Below are 16339 nucleotides of genomic sequence, written 5' to 3' on the forward strand. Positions count from 1 at the left end.
TGTCTTCCAATCTTTTACCTCTGAGATCTATCCTCAGTGCCATCATCTACATAGCTACCAAAATAATCTTACTATAAAGCATGAATCTCACCGTATAATTCCCCTACTTACAAACTGTCATTGTCTCCACACTGCCTCCAGGATGAAAAAAGATGCCTTAACTTGGCATTGAGGGTCTTTTATAATCTGACTGCCGGGTGTGTGTGTGTGTGTTGTTGAGAATTATGAAACTAATCAACAAACATATTTCAGTGTATAACAAACAACAAAAAAAGGACAGTTGTATATGGAGCTCTAAAATGTTAACAGTTTGGTTTTTAAAAAACATTAAATTACACAGTAAATACAAAATTGCCCTGTTTGTGTCTCTTCTGAACTTTTTGTTTTGTATATTTTAATGTTTTATTGATTTTTTTTTTTTTTGCATCTCTTATGGCTTACTAACTCAACATTGCTTCTCTCTCCTACCCCCTTCCCATAAGAAGGCTACTCAGGCAAAAGATACCAACATGCTGACCATGTCTGAAAATGTAGATCTCAACTGGAGCCAACTTTTTAGCCTTGTTGTATATTATTCTTCTTTTCAAATTATACATACTAGCCAAAGTGTCCCCAAAACTCCGTATTCTATCTCCTATCTGCATCCCCTGTACCTGAAATGCACCCCTCTTCCATTTAGAATTGCAAACTACCTTCATTGAAAACTTAGTTAAACCCCACTTTGGTACTCATGAAGCTTTTCCTGATGTCTTTATATCCTAGTCCCTTTCGCTGAAACTATGTTGGATGAGGCCAGCCTGGCCCCATACATAGTTAGGAGGGTCTGGGTTTTCTGACACATCCTGGCTGAGGAACTGGGCAGATCACTTAATCTCTCAGTGTTCCAGGCTACTCTTTTTTTTTTTCCTTCTTTCTTTCTTTATTTATTTAACTTTTAACATTCATTTTCACAAAATTTTGGGTTCCACATTTTCTCCCCTTTTGTCCCCTCCCCCCACCCCAAAACACTGAGTGTTCTAATTGCCCGTCTGCCAATCTGCCCTCTCTTCTGTCATCCCTCTCTGCCCTTGTCTCCATCCTATACCCCTTTACCTCTATTTCTTATTTCCTAGTAGCAAGAACAGTACTCAACAGTTGTTCCTAAAACTTTGAGTTCCAACTTCTCTTCCTCCCTCCCTCCCCACCCCTTCCCTTTGGAAGGCAAGCAATTCAATGTAGGCCAAATCTGTGTAGTTTTGCAAATGACTTCCATAATAGTAGTGTTGTGTAAAAACTAATTATATTTCCCTCCATCCTATCCTGTCCCCCATTACTTCTGTTCTCTCTTTTGATCCTGTCCCTCCCCATGAGTGTTGACCTCAAATTGCTCCCTCCTCCCCATGCCCTCCCTTCCATCATCCCCCCCACCCTGCTTATCCCCTTATCCCCCACTTTCCTGTATTGTAAGATAGGTTTTCATACCAAAATGAGTGTGCATTTTATTCCTTCCTTTAGTGGAATGTGATGAGAGTAAACTTCATGTTTTTCTCTCACCTCCCCTCTTTATCCCTCCACTAATAAGTCTTTTGCTTGCCTCTTTTATGAGAGATAATTTGCCCCATTCCATTTCTCCCTTTCTCCTCCCAATATATTTCTCTCTCACTGCTTGATTTCATTTTTTTAAGATATGATCCCATCCTCTTCATTTCACTGTGCACTCTGTCTCTGTGTGTGTGTGCATGTGCGTGTGCATGTGTGTGTGTGTGTAATCCCACCCAGTACCCAGATACTGAATAGTTTCAAGAGTTACAAATATTGTCTTTCCTTGTAGGAATGTAAACAGTTCAACTTTAGTAAAGTCCCTTATGACTTCTCTTTGCTATTTACTTTTTTATGCTTCTCTTCATTCTTGTGTTTGAAAGTCAGATTTTCTTTTCAGCTCTGGTCTTTTCATCAAGAATGCTTGAAAGTCCTCTATTTCATTGAAAGACCAATTTTTCCCCTGAAGTATTATACTCAGTTTTGCTGGGTAGGTGATTCTTGGTTTTAGTCCTAGTTCCTTTGACTTCTGGAATATCCTATTCCACGCCCTTCAAACCCTTAATGTAGAAGCTGCTAGATCTTGTCTTATCCTGATTGTATTTCCACAATACTTGAATTGTTTCTTTCTAGCTGCTTGCAATATTTTCTCCTTGACCTGGGAACTCTGGAATTTGGCCACCATGTTCCTAGGAGTTTCTCTTTTTGGATGTCTTTCAGGTGGTGATCTGTGGATTCCTTGAATACTTATTTTGCCCTCTGGTTCTAGAATCTCAGGGCAGTTTTCCTTGATAATTTCATGAAAGATGATGTCTAGGCTCTTTTTGTGATCATGGCTTTCAGGTAGTCCCATAATTTTTAAATTGTCTCTCCTGGATCTATTTTCCAGGTCAGTTGTTTTTCTAATGAGATATTTCACATTATCTTCCATTTTTTCATTCTTTTGGTTTTGTTTTGTGATTTCTTGGTTTCTCATAAAGTCATTAGCCTCCATCTATTCCATTCTGATTTTGAAAGAACTATTTTCTTCAGTGAGCTTTTGAATCTCCTTTTCCATTTGGCTAATTCTGCTTTTGAAAGCATTCTTCTCCTCATTGGCTTTTTGAACCTCTTTTGCCATTTGAGTTAGCCTATTTTTCAAGGTGTTGTTTTCTTAAGCATTTTTTTGGGTCTCCTTTAGCAGGATGTTTACTTGTTTTTCATGGTTTGCTTGCATGTCACTCATTTCTCTTCCCAGTTTTTCCTTCACCTCTCTAACTTGATTTTCAGAATCCTTTTTGAGCTCTTCCATGGCCTAAGCCCATTGAGTGGGCTGGGATACAGAAGCCTTGACTTCTATGTCTTTCCCTGATGATAAGCATTGTTCTTCCTCATCAGAAAGGAAGGGAGGAAATGCCTGTTCACCAAGAAAGTAACCTTCTATAGTCTTATTTTTTTTCCCTTTTCTAGGCATTGTCCCAGCCAGTGACTTGACTTCTGAGTGTCCTCTCCACCCCCACCTCGCCTCCAGATCCACCCAGCCAGCACTTGGGGTCTGGGATTCAAATGCTGCTCCCCAGCCTCAGGGCTTTTGGCAGGGGCAGGGCTGCTATTCAGTGTGAGATTAAGTTTAGGTGCTCAGGTCAGGGCAGGGCCACCTCACAGGCTCAGTTCCCTCAGGGGGTTTATGCAGAGACCTTCAACAATGGATCCAGGCTCCTGCCTGCTTGGGGAGCCCTGGTCTGCTCCCGCCTCCGCTGCTGCCTCCTGAGGGGGCCTGAGTTATGGGGGCACCCCACACCCCTCTTGACCCGCCGAAGAGACCCTCTCACCGACCCTTGTCACCTGTGGGTGGGGGGACCCGCGCGGCTGCTGGAGATTCTGTCCCTGAAGCCTGCTCAGATCCTCTCCTTTCTGCGCCGCGCCACTGAGGCAGGGTTGGGCTGTGCTCCGGGTCTGGGGCGCAAGGGACCTTTTGTGAGAGGTTTTCAGGCTCTCTGGAGCAGAAATCTCCTCTGTTCCGTTGTTCTGTGGCTTCTGCTGCTCCAGAATTCGCCGGTGGTTCTTTTTTTACAGATATTTTATGGGCAGTGGGTTCGGAGGTAGCGTATGTGCATCTTTCTATTCCGCCAACTTGGCTCCGCCCCCAGGCTACTCTTTAAGGATAAATTATAGAGAAGGTTCTGATCTACATTGGTATGGGAAAACCCTCACCAGTAGTTACCTCCACTTATTGCAGGTCTGGTCCAAGAAAAAAATTGTATGTAGTTATGTGGGTGCATATTGTTGTTGCCCTTGAGGGCAAGGATGGTTTCATTTGTTATGGGACCTGGCACATAGCTACTTAATAATGCTTATTGATTGATTTTTGTCTCTCTCCTCTCTTACTTTTACACAGGCTGTCTCCCATTCCTGGAATTTACTCTCTCCTTATCTTTGCGTCTTAGAGTCCCTAGCTTTTTTGAGATTAAGCTCATGTGCCACTTCTCTAGTAATTGGGACCTATTCCTTCTTCATATTATCACATGGACCCTCATTTCTTTATTATTTTCATCTTTCCCCTGCTCCCCCCAGTAGAATGTAAGCTCTGAGAGGATAGGGGCCTTTTATTTTGTGAAAAGCATGAAAAAGCTTTTTTCATTTGAATTGTATTGCCCTTTTAAGCAATAGGCTACACAGCCAAAACACCTTTCTGACTCATGTGTTTGATATTAAAGGAAATTTTTCATGAATATAGCTTTCAGGGATTAGAAATTTACCTTTTAAGACACTAATCTACTGAGAGGAAATATGGCTCAGTGTATATTGCTGAACTTAGACATAAGACCTGGATTCAAATTCCAAATCAGTCACATACTCAGAGACCCTGGGCATGTCACTGAGTCTGTTCTTTGTTCTGTAAAACGAGGATGGCAGTAACACTTAGCTCCCAGGGTTATATCTAGAGCCAAATGAGATGTCAAGAACTTTACAACCCTTAAATGTATGTAGTTCAACACAGAGATACAAATGTAAATGTGCACCATATTCTGATGAAATTCATCAAAATGTAGCTCTTGGGCCTTCTCCAGTCTGGTATTTTTTGGAAATAATTTAATCAAATGAACATCTTTCCCCTTAGTAGTTAATATATGATCTATCACCCTTGCAACATTCCTGTGCATTCTTTATGGATGAAGCTGAGGTATGGAAAAAGGAAGAGAACCCTAAATAGTTAATGGCAAAAAATTTTTTTAAAGCTAAATTGCTAGTAGATTTTTCAGTGAGGGCAGGGCTATCTTTCTGATCAAACAGGTTGCATTATTGAAAACTACTTTAAAAGGTAAGTACACTCTCAGTTTATCAAGTTGGTAGAAATACAAAAGAAAAAAGATCACTGAAAGTGGCATTTAAGAGTTACACTTTTGAAATACTTTAAAAGGACTTTTCTAAGAAAAAAATAGAGCAGAACTGTATCAAGTAGCTACAGCCCCATGCTGTTTATGAGAGTTTAATGTCTGAAAAAGTTGTGAGATTTTTATATCTGTGGAAACAGTCCCTTGAGATCCTACATGTTGTAAACTTGGAGTGAGGGGCAGTTGGTGTTCTTCCTGGAACTGAAATAGCAGATCATATTTAGAAATTGAGGTGAACTCTGTCCTGCCACTCCCTTTAGTCACCCAAAGTTTTTTTTCCCCCCTGAGTTACAGCAACTCCTAGTTGTAGTAACTCCTAGTGCCTTTATCTGAGGATATCTGGTTGCAAGGCCCAGAATATACTGATGAAGAAAGGAGCTGAGTGGCTTCTGTGGGTGAGCAAATCCCCTAACAGGTTTCCTTTTGGATGGCCCTCCTTCCCTGGAGCTGGGAGGCCTCTGGTTTCCTAGAAGCATAATGGAGTTGTAAATCTGGACCTGGAATGACCTTAGGAGTCAGTTGCTTCAAACCTTTCATTTTAGAATGAAGCCAGAGAGATTAAGGGACTCATCCAAGTCAATACAGGCAGCAAGAGTCAGGACCAGGATTTGATCCATGGTCCTTTGCCTCCAAATTCAGGTATCTTTCCACTTTGCCATGCTGTTTGCCTTCCCATTGCTTCTGGAACTGCTGAAATAATTTAGTCATACATCAATGGCCATCTTTCAAAACAATGTGCTAGTGGGATGTATTTTGTTGTTTTCTCCCAGTTACTGAATGGAACAAGAGGTCATTCATTTATTACTTTAATAGGGCTGCAAGTGTGACTAAGAATTACTATTAAAATGCTTTGGTGTCAAGTTCCTGCCCTTTCTTTGCTACTAAAAGAAAGACTGGTTACCAGAAAATGAGGAAGATTCTTAAATGGCTTTTTAGGGACTCCTGCAAAATGAAAGGAAGCTTCAGATTAAACTAAACTCCCGGTGTTTAGGGAGTAACTGCAATTAAGTTGTGAGTCTGCCAGCAATAAACATTTTATTTTACATTTCTCAGATTGCTGGATGCACAGTGCTCATTCTCTGAAGTTGCCAGCACATTTTATGTGGATACTATTTAGGAATTGACATAAGCCAGAAGGTTGGCATTAAAAAACGTGCCTAAAATCCTGATACATGTAGTGTTCTCAGGTACATTGGATCTGGAGTCAGAATTTCCTCAGTTGTAGAATGAAAAGGGTGTAGTGAATGGCCTCTCAGGTCTTTTCCAGCTCTCTTTCTGTGCTCCTGTGGTCTGGATTCAAATCCCAGCTTTGACACTTTGCCAAGTCACTTAACCTCTTTGAGCCTCTGTTTCCTCTCCTCTAACCTGGTGGTGGTAAACTGGATAATCCCTCAAGGTTCCTTCTAACTTTATATCTATGAACCTATGATCTAGTCTGTGTGAAGCTTTGCCCTACCAAATTGTAACCTAAATCATGGCACTTCTTTTCCAAGGGCAAGTTTTTTCCCTTCCAATCAGTTTGGCAATATCTCTAAGTTAAGCTAATGAACTGAGGGAATCATATAGGTGTATTTCAACCTAGAAAAATTCTAAATTTATAAACATAAAAAAATTAGGAAGTAATTATTTGCTTTGTGGTAGAATTTGTTTACAGAAGCAATTTAGGCACAAATTATTTTTAATATTAATTTTTTTGTTATGACCTGTTTGTTATGAGATTTCAACACACGTAAATATTTACGTGTACAAAAAAAACCCAGAAAAAGAGGATTGTATATGAAACTAAGAATCTATTGCATACAACTTGGTTTTGAAAAGTATATATTAAATTTAATGTAATTGTACCAACATTCTCCTGTTTATATTATCTTTGTCCTCTTCTGAACTGTCTTTTCTCCTCTTTGTATTTTTAAGTTTCATCTTTTTTTCATCACTGTCATTCCTTCCTCTCCTCATAAAAGCCTTCCCTTATAACAGTAGTCACACAAAATAAATTAATGTATTGGCTGTTTTTGATAACATATGTTTCATTCTGTATCTTCAGTCCATATCTTAAGTCATTAGTTTTCTGGAATCCCTGTTGGTCATTGCATTGATCAGAGTTGTTATGTCTTTCAGAGTTGTTTTCATTTATCTTACTGTAGTTATTGAATACGTTTTTCTTGTTCTATATCAGTTCACACAAGTCTTCAGGTTTTTTTTTTTAATCTCTTTTGTCATTTCATATAGTGCAGTACTCAGGTATTTTTCAAGAACACATTACCTAAAAGGTATCTCTGTATAATAATGTTTACAACAATCTCATTCTTGGGAACCAATGTTATTTTTTTCTACGTGAAGATTTTCCTTGTCCCTTGGTCTTTGATAGTGAGCTCTAAGTAGTGGAAATTTATTCCACCATATCAGTATTACTGATAATTCCTCTCATTTATGTTGGAGGAGAAGGGAGACAGGGAGTTCAGTAACTCCCTATTAAAACTCCCTGAAAAACTTGAAGTTTTTCTTGAAAGTATTATAATGAGGAGGTCACTGATATAGCAAGTTGTGTTTTTCAGATTTTCATCAAAATAGGCTGCTGGAAGTTTCTGAATTGACGACTAATCTGAACTTCCTGTTTCCCATAGTATTATTTTATTTGGTGATCACAAAGAGGACTGATTTGCAGCAGCAAAGTGAAAGAAAACCTTTTCCCATTTTAACTTTTACTTGAGTGGTGGATACTTCAAGGGATTGATGTTGAAGTATGGTATCTCAGTTTCTTTTATAAAATGAGGCCAGAGTACATAGTCTGCAAGAGTAGAACCTCTCCAAGGTTTCTTCCAGTTCTTAATATTTGATACCACAGGTATCAACCTTTGTGCTACTTGAAATAATAGAAGGAAGTTAGAGTTGAAGTAAGTCCAGGTGTCTTGAAAGCCAATGAAGTTTTTTGATGATGAGCTTGCAACCCCAGAAGTAGTCAGTCAGCAAGCATTTAATTAGTACATAATTGTGCCAGGCATGATGGTGTGGAGATTCAAAGACAAAAATAAAAGTCTCTGCCATCAAGGAATTTACATTCGATCAAAGTGGGGAGAGAGAGAATATAAAATTTTTTGTTGGGAGAGCACTAGCAACTGGGACAGAGTCAATAAAGTCTTCATGTAGAAGGTGGCCCCTGAGTACAGTTTTGAAGGAAATTGGGGTTTCTTAGAGGTGAAGAAAAAGTGCATTATAGGCGTAGAGTTGGGAGATAGAGCGCTATGTTGTGGAGGAACAGCAAGAAGTCCAGTTTTACTGAGTGCAAGAAGGGATGTAATGTCCAGTAAGGCTAGAAAGGTAGGTTGGGGCCAGGTTGTGAAGAATTTAAAAGTAAAACAGGAGTTTTGTTTGATATGAGGGGCAATAGAGATCCATTGGAGTTTATTGATTAGAGAAGTGACGTGGTTATGTCTGTGCTTTAGGAAGATCACTTTAGTAGCTTTTGGCTTTTAGCTTTTGATGGAGTAGAATGGGGAGAGATTTGTGGCAGGGAGACCAATTAGGAGTTATTTTAATAGCCAAGACAAGAAGTGACAATGACCCGGAACTAGGATAGTGGCATTATGAGAAGAGAGGAGGGGGGTTGGTATTACCCTCCGAAGAAATGGGGAAATTGGAATGAGCGAATTTACTGGGAAGATAATAACACTCACGGATATCCATTTGATGATAAGAGATTATAGCTCTGGGGAGAGACTAGGGCTGGATATGTAGATCTGGGAGTTATCTGCATAGAGATGATAATTAAACACTTGGGAGCCTCTGATGTCAGATAGAGAAGGAGCAATCAGACTGGTAGAAGAGAACCAAGAAAGAGTATCCAGGAAGAGAATATAGTCAAATAATGTCAAATGCTGCAGAAAGATCAAGAAGAATAAGGACTCAGAAAAGGCTATCAGATTGGGCAAAAAGATCATTAGTGATTTTGGAGATTGCACATTAGTAAATTTGATTCTACCTGCTAACGTGGAAGACATTTGTACACATTTTCAGTTGATTGCTCAAGTCAGAAGCGAAGGTTTGAGACCTGAATCATAGAAGTAGTGAAAGGGACTGATGGTTTCGGGGGCAATGGAGTGAGGGGATAATGAATGCTTCACTAGGTCTTTTTGAATCTATTTGTATGCAGCAGTACTTAAGGGAGAGATTAAGATGGGTGGGGCCAGTCTGCTGGAGAGTAGAGAAAGGGAAAACAAAAAATAAGCTCAAGAGATACTTAGTTAGACCTTATTGAGGTGGTTTCTGATGGTTCTTCTCTAGACTCCATTACCTACCAGTATTTAGGAGAAATTCAAATCATAGGGCTAGAAAAGAATACATAGATCATTTAGTATCTGTTTCCAGACAGAACTTTGCTTAAACTCTCACAGATATTTGTTTTTTTCTTTAAAAGTCACTGGAGATAATGGCTATGTACCTAGTTTGTCAGAATGCTATTCCTAATGTCTAATCCAAAGCCCTTTTGAGATTTAGACTCATTTTATCCATTCCCTGGTAGAAATAGAAAAGCAGCTCGTTATGCCACTCCCTTTCACCCCCAGAACATCCTTTCTTATATTTGAAGATTGTCTATCCCCGGCCTTTGCTTCTTTAGACTAAATTGACAGAAGTTTATTATTAGACATTTTTTTTTCCAATTGACTTTTTTTTTTATTTTGTAATGTTTAACAATCACTGCCATACAATTGTGATTTTATCCCCCCCCACCTACCCCCCACTCCCCCCCTCCCTCCCCACGACTGCATACAATTCTGTATAGATTCTACATATACTTTCCTATTGAGTATATTTTCACTATAGTCATGCTATGTAGTCAGACTAAGATAAATGAAAGAAATCGTATAACAAATCAGAACATGATACACAAACACATACACATACACAAACATGATCTGCTACAATATGTGAGTGACTTCCATATTTCTCTCTCTGAGTGTGGCAGGCATTTTGCTTTGAGATCCTCCATTGGGATTTTTTTTTTTTTTTGGTAAGAAGTTCTTGTGTTATTACAAAAATCTAAGTCTACCAGAAAAAACTCTCACACACTGTGGTTGTTGCTGTGCATAAAGTTCTCCTGGTTCTGCTCCTTTCACTCAGCATCAGGTCATATAAGTCCTTCCAGGCCTCTCTGAAGTCTTCTTATTCATCATTTCTTATGGCACAATAGTACTCCATTACATTCATATACCATAATTTATTCAGCCATTCCCCAATTGATGGACATCCCCTTGACTTCCAGTTTTTGGCAACTACATAGAGTGCTGCTATAAATATTTTTGTACATGTGGGACCCTTTCCCATTTTTATGATCTCTTGGGGATATAGTCCTAGTATCGATATTGCTGGGTCAAAGGGTATGCACATTTATGTAGCCCTTTGGGCATAGTTCCAAATTGCTCTCCAGAATCGTTGGATGCGCTCACAGCTCCACCAACAATGAATTAGTGTTCCAACTCTCCCACATCCTCTCCAGCATTTATCATTTTCTTGTTCTGTCATGTTTGCTAATCTTATAGGTGTGATGTGGTACCTCAGAGTTGTTTTGATTTGCATCTCTCTAACCAATAGTGATTTAGAGCATTTTTTCATATGATTATAGATAGCCTTAACCTCTTCCTCTGAAAATTGCCTGTTCATATCCTTTGACCATTTATCAATTGGGGAGACATTTTTTTTTTTTTTTTGCTAGCGTTCTTAAACGTGCTTGGGATAGAGTCTCTGAACAGGCTGGATTCTAGTGGTTTCAGGCTGCTAACTGGTCCCTGCAGACTACATACATTTTAGTCTGAGCACTCAAATTATATAGTCAGCATATTTGTGTCAGAAACAGCTTTCATCTGGTCCAATATTGGGTGATTTTGTTTTCCTGCAGTAAACATTTTTGAAGGAAGTTTGGACTGTTGAAAATGAGAGACTTGATTCTGCTTGCTAATGTGGCAGACATCTGCACAATTGTACTTCTCTTTCCCTCCCCCCCTTCTAGTTATACTGGGGTGTCAGGGAGCCCTACTCTGGAGCTTTGCTGTCCTTCTGTTCTTCCCCTTCTTTATGTCTTTATTCTTTCCCTTTCTGAAGTCTTCTGGCTCCAAGAGGCTGGTTGGAAAGTCCAGCAGAATGGATCTCTCCCTCTGTGAAGAGGGTTGTCTTAGTGACTGAAGACTATTTTGACTACTGCTGCTTAAAATATTCTATCAGCATCCCTTCCATAGAAAATGTTTCAGAGGTTATGAGTTCTCTTGCTGCTGTTTTTGCTAAGGCCTTATGGAGTGGCATCTACCTTGTTTGCTTGTCTCTTTAAAGGTCCTTTTCTGTGGGTCAAAAATAGTACAAAATGACTTGAAAAGATATAGGTACAGTCTTGCCAAGTCTTTGACTACCCAGGTGCTTTAGGTACTATGTGAAAAGACTGAGAACTTCGGTGGTATTTATCCTCTTTTTGTTCCCCATCTATTTCTTTCAGCTTGGAATGTCACGTGTGTACCCAAATTGATGAGGCCAAGAAGTAGCTTAAAGGTTTTTGGCAGAACTTTTCCCCTTGTTCTGGAGTGTAATAAATTGGCCTTTGAAACTCCAATTGGAGGCAGTGGGGCAGTGTGTTTAGTTCCTTGAAGCCGGAGGATTACTGTTTTCTAAAGGAATCTGCATGTCAGACAGCCTTAACATATTACCACCGCTAAATTTCGCTTTGCTATGAAGAATTACATATCTTAGTTGATTTTTTTTTTTTGCTCTTTTATGATTGTGCCAGAGTTGTACTTTTGAAGAAAGACTGGAATAATGAAATTGTATTCCCAGTTGTGCCTTGTGATATTTGGAGATTCTAATCTCTGAGGTACTGTGTGCACAATGCAGATACAGCTTCCCTGTCTTTTAATAAGTTGATATTCTGAAGATGAGAAGAACAATCTTTGTATGCCTTAGTAGGCTTACCAGTATCAATAGTTACTAGTATCAATAGTTAAATATTGCTTAGCCACATTAATGGGAAGGAGAAAGGATTTATTAAGTACCTAATATGTGTCAGGCACTGTGCTAAGTGCTTTATAAATATGGAGGGGAATAGTGAGGGAAGTAATGCAAAATCAGAAGTAATCTAAAATTATGTGTTTTTAAAAACATAACTTTTTCTTGGTAGACTGACCTTCCAGATCTGTTTTGACATATTAAAGTGAGTTTTTGCACTTTGAGGACTTATCCTACACTGGCTGATAGTATGGAGGTAGGGCCAAAAATCTTTTTAGGGAATCTGTTTAGGGAAAATTATCCTTAGATTGAAAATATGGATAATTCATATATAGGTAGAACTGTCCCAAGAGGCAATTATCTGTACTGTGTGTTGTTTCTACTCTAGTTTCTTTTCCACTGGAAGATAGACGTGGTACAGAAATAGTGGAATCCAAACCATTTATTTCATCATTGAAGGATTTTTGTTTGTCTTATAAACCAGTGTTTTATAATGGTTATAAGTGGGTAATAATGGTTTCATGGACTCAGGCCTCTTCATGTGAACACAAGTTATGGAGTTGCCTAGAAGGGGACTTCATAGGCCCCTATTTTTACATGTGAAGGCTACTGTATTGTTACACTACAACTTTAAGGATCAAAACTGAGAAGCAACTACTATTTCTGGCTTAAGAATGAGGGTTTTTTTTTTCTTCTTCTTGCAAAGTTGCCTGCTTAGGTTTTCTTTGTTGGGGGAAATGGACCGCCTAAGCCACGCTTTCTTAGCCTCTCTTCTTTAGTCTAGTTCTGACTTTTTTCAGCATGTTACTTGTTTCTAGTGGGAAGAACTGAACCAAAAGTCTTCCTAAATTTTCTGTTCTTTTTATCTTTCAGCTTGCCAGCAAAGCTCGAACAGAGAAAGAGGAGAAGCTGAGCCAGGCCTATGCAATTAGTGCTGGTGTCTCTCTGGAGGGACAACAGCTTTTCCAGACCATTCATAAGACGTAAGTTGTTGCAGGAGGAGAGTGGGTGGAGACTGGTTGTCTTCTCTTTTTTTCCTGTTTCCCAGAGGTGATTGTCAGATGCTTAGCCATGCCATCAATTTTCAGTCTTCTAGGTTATCCAGATTTTAAAAGACGGTCTTGTGACCCACAGGTCAGGATCTTGGGGATCTAAGTTTTTCTTTTATATTTTTACGATCCCTTTCCCCAACAGGACAAAAGAAGCTTTTGGGTTTTGGGTTTTTTTTTTGTTAACTCATGATAACTGCTCCCTTCTCCCCTCATTATTGCTCTCTCTTTTGATGAGCACAGGAAGTAGAGAAGTACAGATTTTGCTGTAATTGCTCTATCAAGGGGAATACCCTTGTTACTGTTCCAACAAGACCTTTTGCCACAGCTTAAGTCATTTGACATTCCACTGGGTTCTCTGCCTGTTGAAAAAATGAAATATCATGCCTTCTCCTTTCATGCTATCTTCACCTGCCCCTTTTAAATGCCAGGGCTTGAACTCACAGATGGCAGCTGGCATTACTGTTGTCATGAGGCCAAGCTTTAAGAATCTGAGCATTTACAGGTATGTGAAGGAGCCTCTGTTAGGACTCCCATGTAGTCCTGGTGCATTGTCCAGTCATCTGATACTTAAGAAGGCCAGGCCACAGGGCAGATGGCCAGACTAGCTAGATTTATCAAGTATGAGTTGTAACTATTTTGCTATGAGAGAAATTGTCTCCCTCCAGGACTCCCTGGACTGCTAAGTTGGATCCAGCAGCTCAAGTCTAGCTTTTCTTTGAACCTGAGCTTGGTTTGGAATTCTGAGTCTACAACCATCAGGCAAGTGAGTCTCTCTGGGGAACACAATTTTCTAACACTCTTCATGTCACTCTGACTGTAGAGTGGCTCCCCTGAGCCTCACTTTTGTTTGTTTGGTGTTACCTTTGTTCATGTAAGGTGCATATCCCCTGTGAAGGAGACTTTAATGTATAGTGGTGAGCAGCTGTTTAATAGCCATCCCTTACTTTACATAGTTGTATCTAGTACTCTGGCATCTCTTGGGCCCATTCCTTTAGGGTGATGTCCTTAGGCGTAGAGAATGTGGTATGCTTGAGATGATGAAGTAGGATTTCACCTTTTCTCTTCTCCCTCTCCCAGCATTAAGGACTGTAAATGGCAAGAAAAAAACATTGTAGTAATGGAAGAAGTTGTTATTGCACCTCCTTATCAAGTGGAAAACTGTAAAGGCAAAGAAGGGAGTGCATTGAGCCACGTACGAAAAATAGTAAGTACAAAGAATGCAACCCTCAGCATTCATCTTCTACTTCATGGCAGAATCATGTCGTAAAATATCAGCTGCTGCTTTTGCATGTTTTTTTGCATGTTGTGCTGCTTAAGATAATCTTGTGTTATGCTTTTTACTTTCATGACACACATTCTTTATAAATACCCGAGTGATAAGCAGCTCTTAAGGGGTTCAGTGAGAACCTATGTGTGGAAGAGAATTCTTTGTTTCCTTAATTAGCTCTATGGTATCCACTGTTATGTGGAACTGAGATCAGATCAGGTGCCATTAAACCTGTCTTCATCCATTCATTCAATCAGTGTTTAGTGGCTGCTGTGTGCAATGCTCTGTGCTAGCTGCTGTGTGGAGATGCAGAAGGAAGAACCTTATCTTACTATCTTTACAAAGCTTATCGTTTAGTAGGAAAGATTTTCAGAGGTGAACACAAATAATTTTAATGTAGGGCATGAGAGGGTAATTAGAGGGGTGAATGAAGATGTATAGGAATTCAGATACAGGAGATTATGGCCAGCTGGGAAAGTCAGGGAAGCCTTTGTGAGCAGATCTTGAAGAAACAGGAGGAATTAAATAGACAACATCACCCAAGCCTGCAACCTCAGTGTCATCCTGGATATCTCTTGTACACTTAATCCATACACATGTAATCTATTGCCAAGTATTGTTTTGTGGCCTGCACAACATCTCTTGTATATTTCCCTTTCTGTCCACTCATGCAGCCACCACCCTTGTGTGGGTCTCTATCACCTCATGCCAGGTCTAGTGCAATAGCCCTTTGTTTGGTCTCTCCTTCAAATCTCTTGACTTTAGTCCATATTCCACTTAGCTGCCAAAGTGATTTTCCTAAAAAGCAAGTGTGTCCTTATTGCTCCTCCTGCAGTATATCCTAATGTTATCCTATTACCTCAGTTAGGATCAGATATAAAATCCAGTGTTTGGCTTTTAAAGCCCTTTGTAACCTGACCACTTCCTGCCTTTCCAGTCTATTTTTGCACCTTATGTTCCTCTCTACCAACTCTGATTCAGTTACAGTCAATTCTACTATAATACTTGTTTGAAAATGTGAATTTGTGCAGTGTAACTGATACATTAGGGAGCATTTTGAGCATAACTCAAATTTTGAGTTTGTTTATATGTGAGAAATAGCAAGAATGAAGAAAATTGCACTGCTTCACAATTACTCACAAGCTGCCACCCTTCAAATGCCCATTTCCCCAAACAAGCATCAGACTTTTTTCAAAGTAAAATGTCACATTTATTGTATATGGTGCACTAGGAACTGTGGGTGGAGGAAGGCTGGCCCTCAATCCTCCCATGCCCTAGTCTTGTGCCACGGCCTCTGAGTCATATCATACCCCATTCCACCCCCCTTTTAGATTTTTGCCTTGCCTGTCTTGTAGGTCACTTAGCATAGCAGCAGCTGGAGGCTAAGGACAGCTGCAGGCCATTTATTGTAGTATTTTTGGATTTGTTAACTAATGTATTTAAAACTGTGCTACAGTTTATTAGGTTTCTATCCTTTTATTATGGATCATTGACAAAAGATTTTTGAGTGTTGTGCCCCTAAAACCATTTTCCCCATGAAGCCCTGTAGTTTTTATTGCTCAGTTTTTCATAGCAGAATGCTTTTTAGAAGCACATATGTCGAGTTATAGGAAAACTGACTGTATAAGTAGTCTACTTACTACTGCTCATACACAATACTCCATTTCTTGACTCTGTGTCTTTTTAACTGGAACCCCTACCTCTTCCTCCTGTCTTCTTTGGCCTCCTTCAGGACTTGACTGAAATCCCATCCTCTGTAAGAGGCCTTTCCTGGTCCCTTCCATTTATGCTGTATATGTATATCTGTATGTATGTAGTTATTTGTGTTGTCTCCCTCGTTGGAATATAAGTTCCTTCAGGTCAGGGTCCGTCTTTTACCTTTCTTTGTATCCCATTGTTTCTAGTGCTTAGGTGATAGACACATAGTAAATGCTTAATAAATCCTTGTTGCCTGAGCAAAACTGTTAGCTCTTTTGGGCTAAGCAAGTAGCTGGCTCTTTCCTCTATATTTGGAATGGTCAGTATTAGTTGCTACTCCTTGACATTAGATCAACTCTCCCATATATTATCGTATTAGTGTCCTAACTAGTTTCCCCTTCCCCCTACCTTCTATATCCAAATTGAGTTTTGTTGCCAGAGTTTTC

The 16339-nt window shown here is 39.6% G+C and overlaps 1 protein-coding gene across 1 annotated transcript in view; it reads left to right on the forward strand.

Moving 5' to 3' along the window:
- Positions 1–16339, forward strand: part of LSM12 (LSM12 homolog) — a 32812-nt gene that overhangs the window by 13835 nt on the left and 2638 nt on the right. Inside the window, exons 3-4 of the mRNA XM_072646069.1 lie at positions 12750–12859; positions 14006–14132. Coding sequence (XP_072502170.1) covers positions 12750–12859; positions 14006–14132 — 237 coding nt within the window. The remainder of the gene's footprint in view (positions 1–12749; positions 12860–14005; positions 14133–16339) is intronic.

The sequence above is a fragment of the Notamacropus eugenii genome, chromosome 2 (assembly GCF_028372415.1).
Source record: "Notamacropus eugenii isolate mMacEug1 chromosome 2, mMacEug1.pri_v2, whole genome shotgun sequence".
NCBI lineage: Eukaryota > Metazoa > Chordata > Mammalia > Diprotodontia > Macropodidae > Notamacropus > Notamacropus eugenii.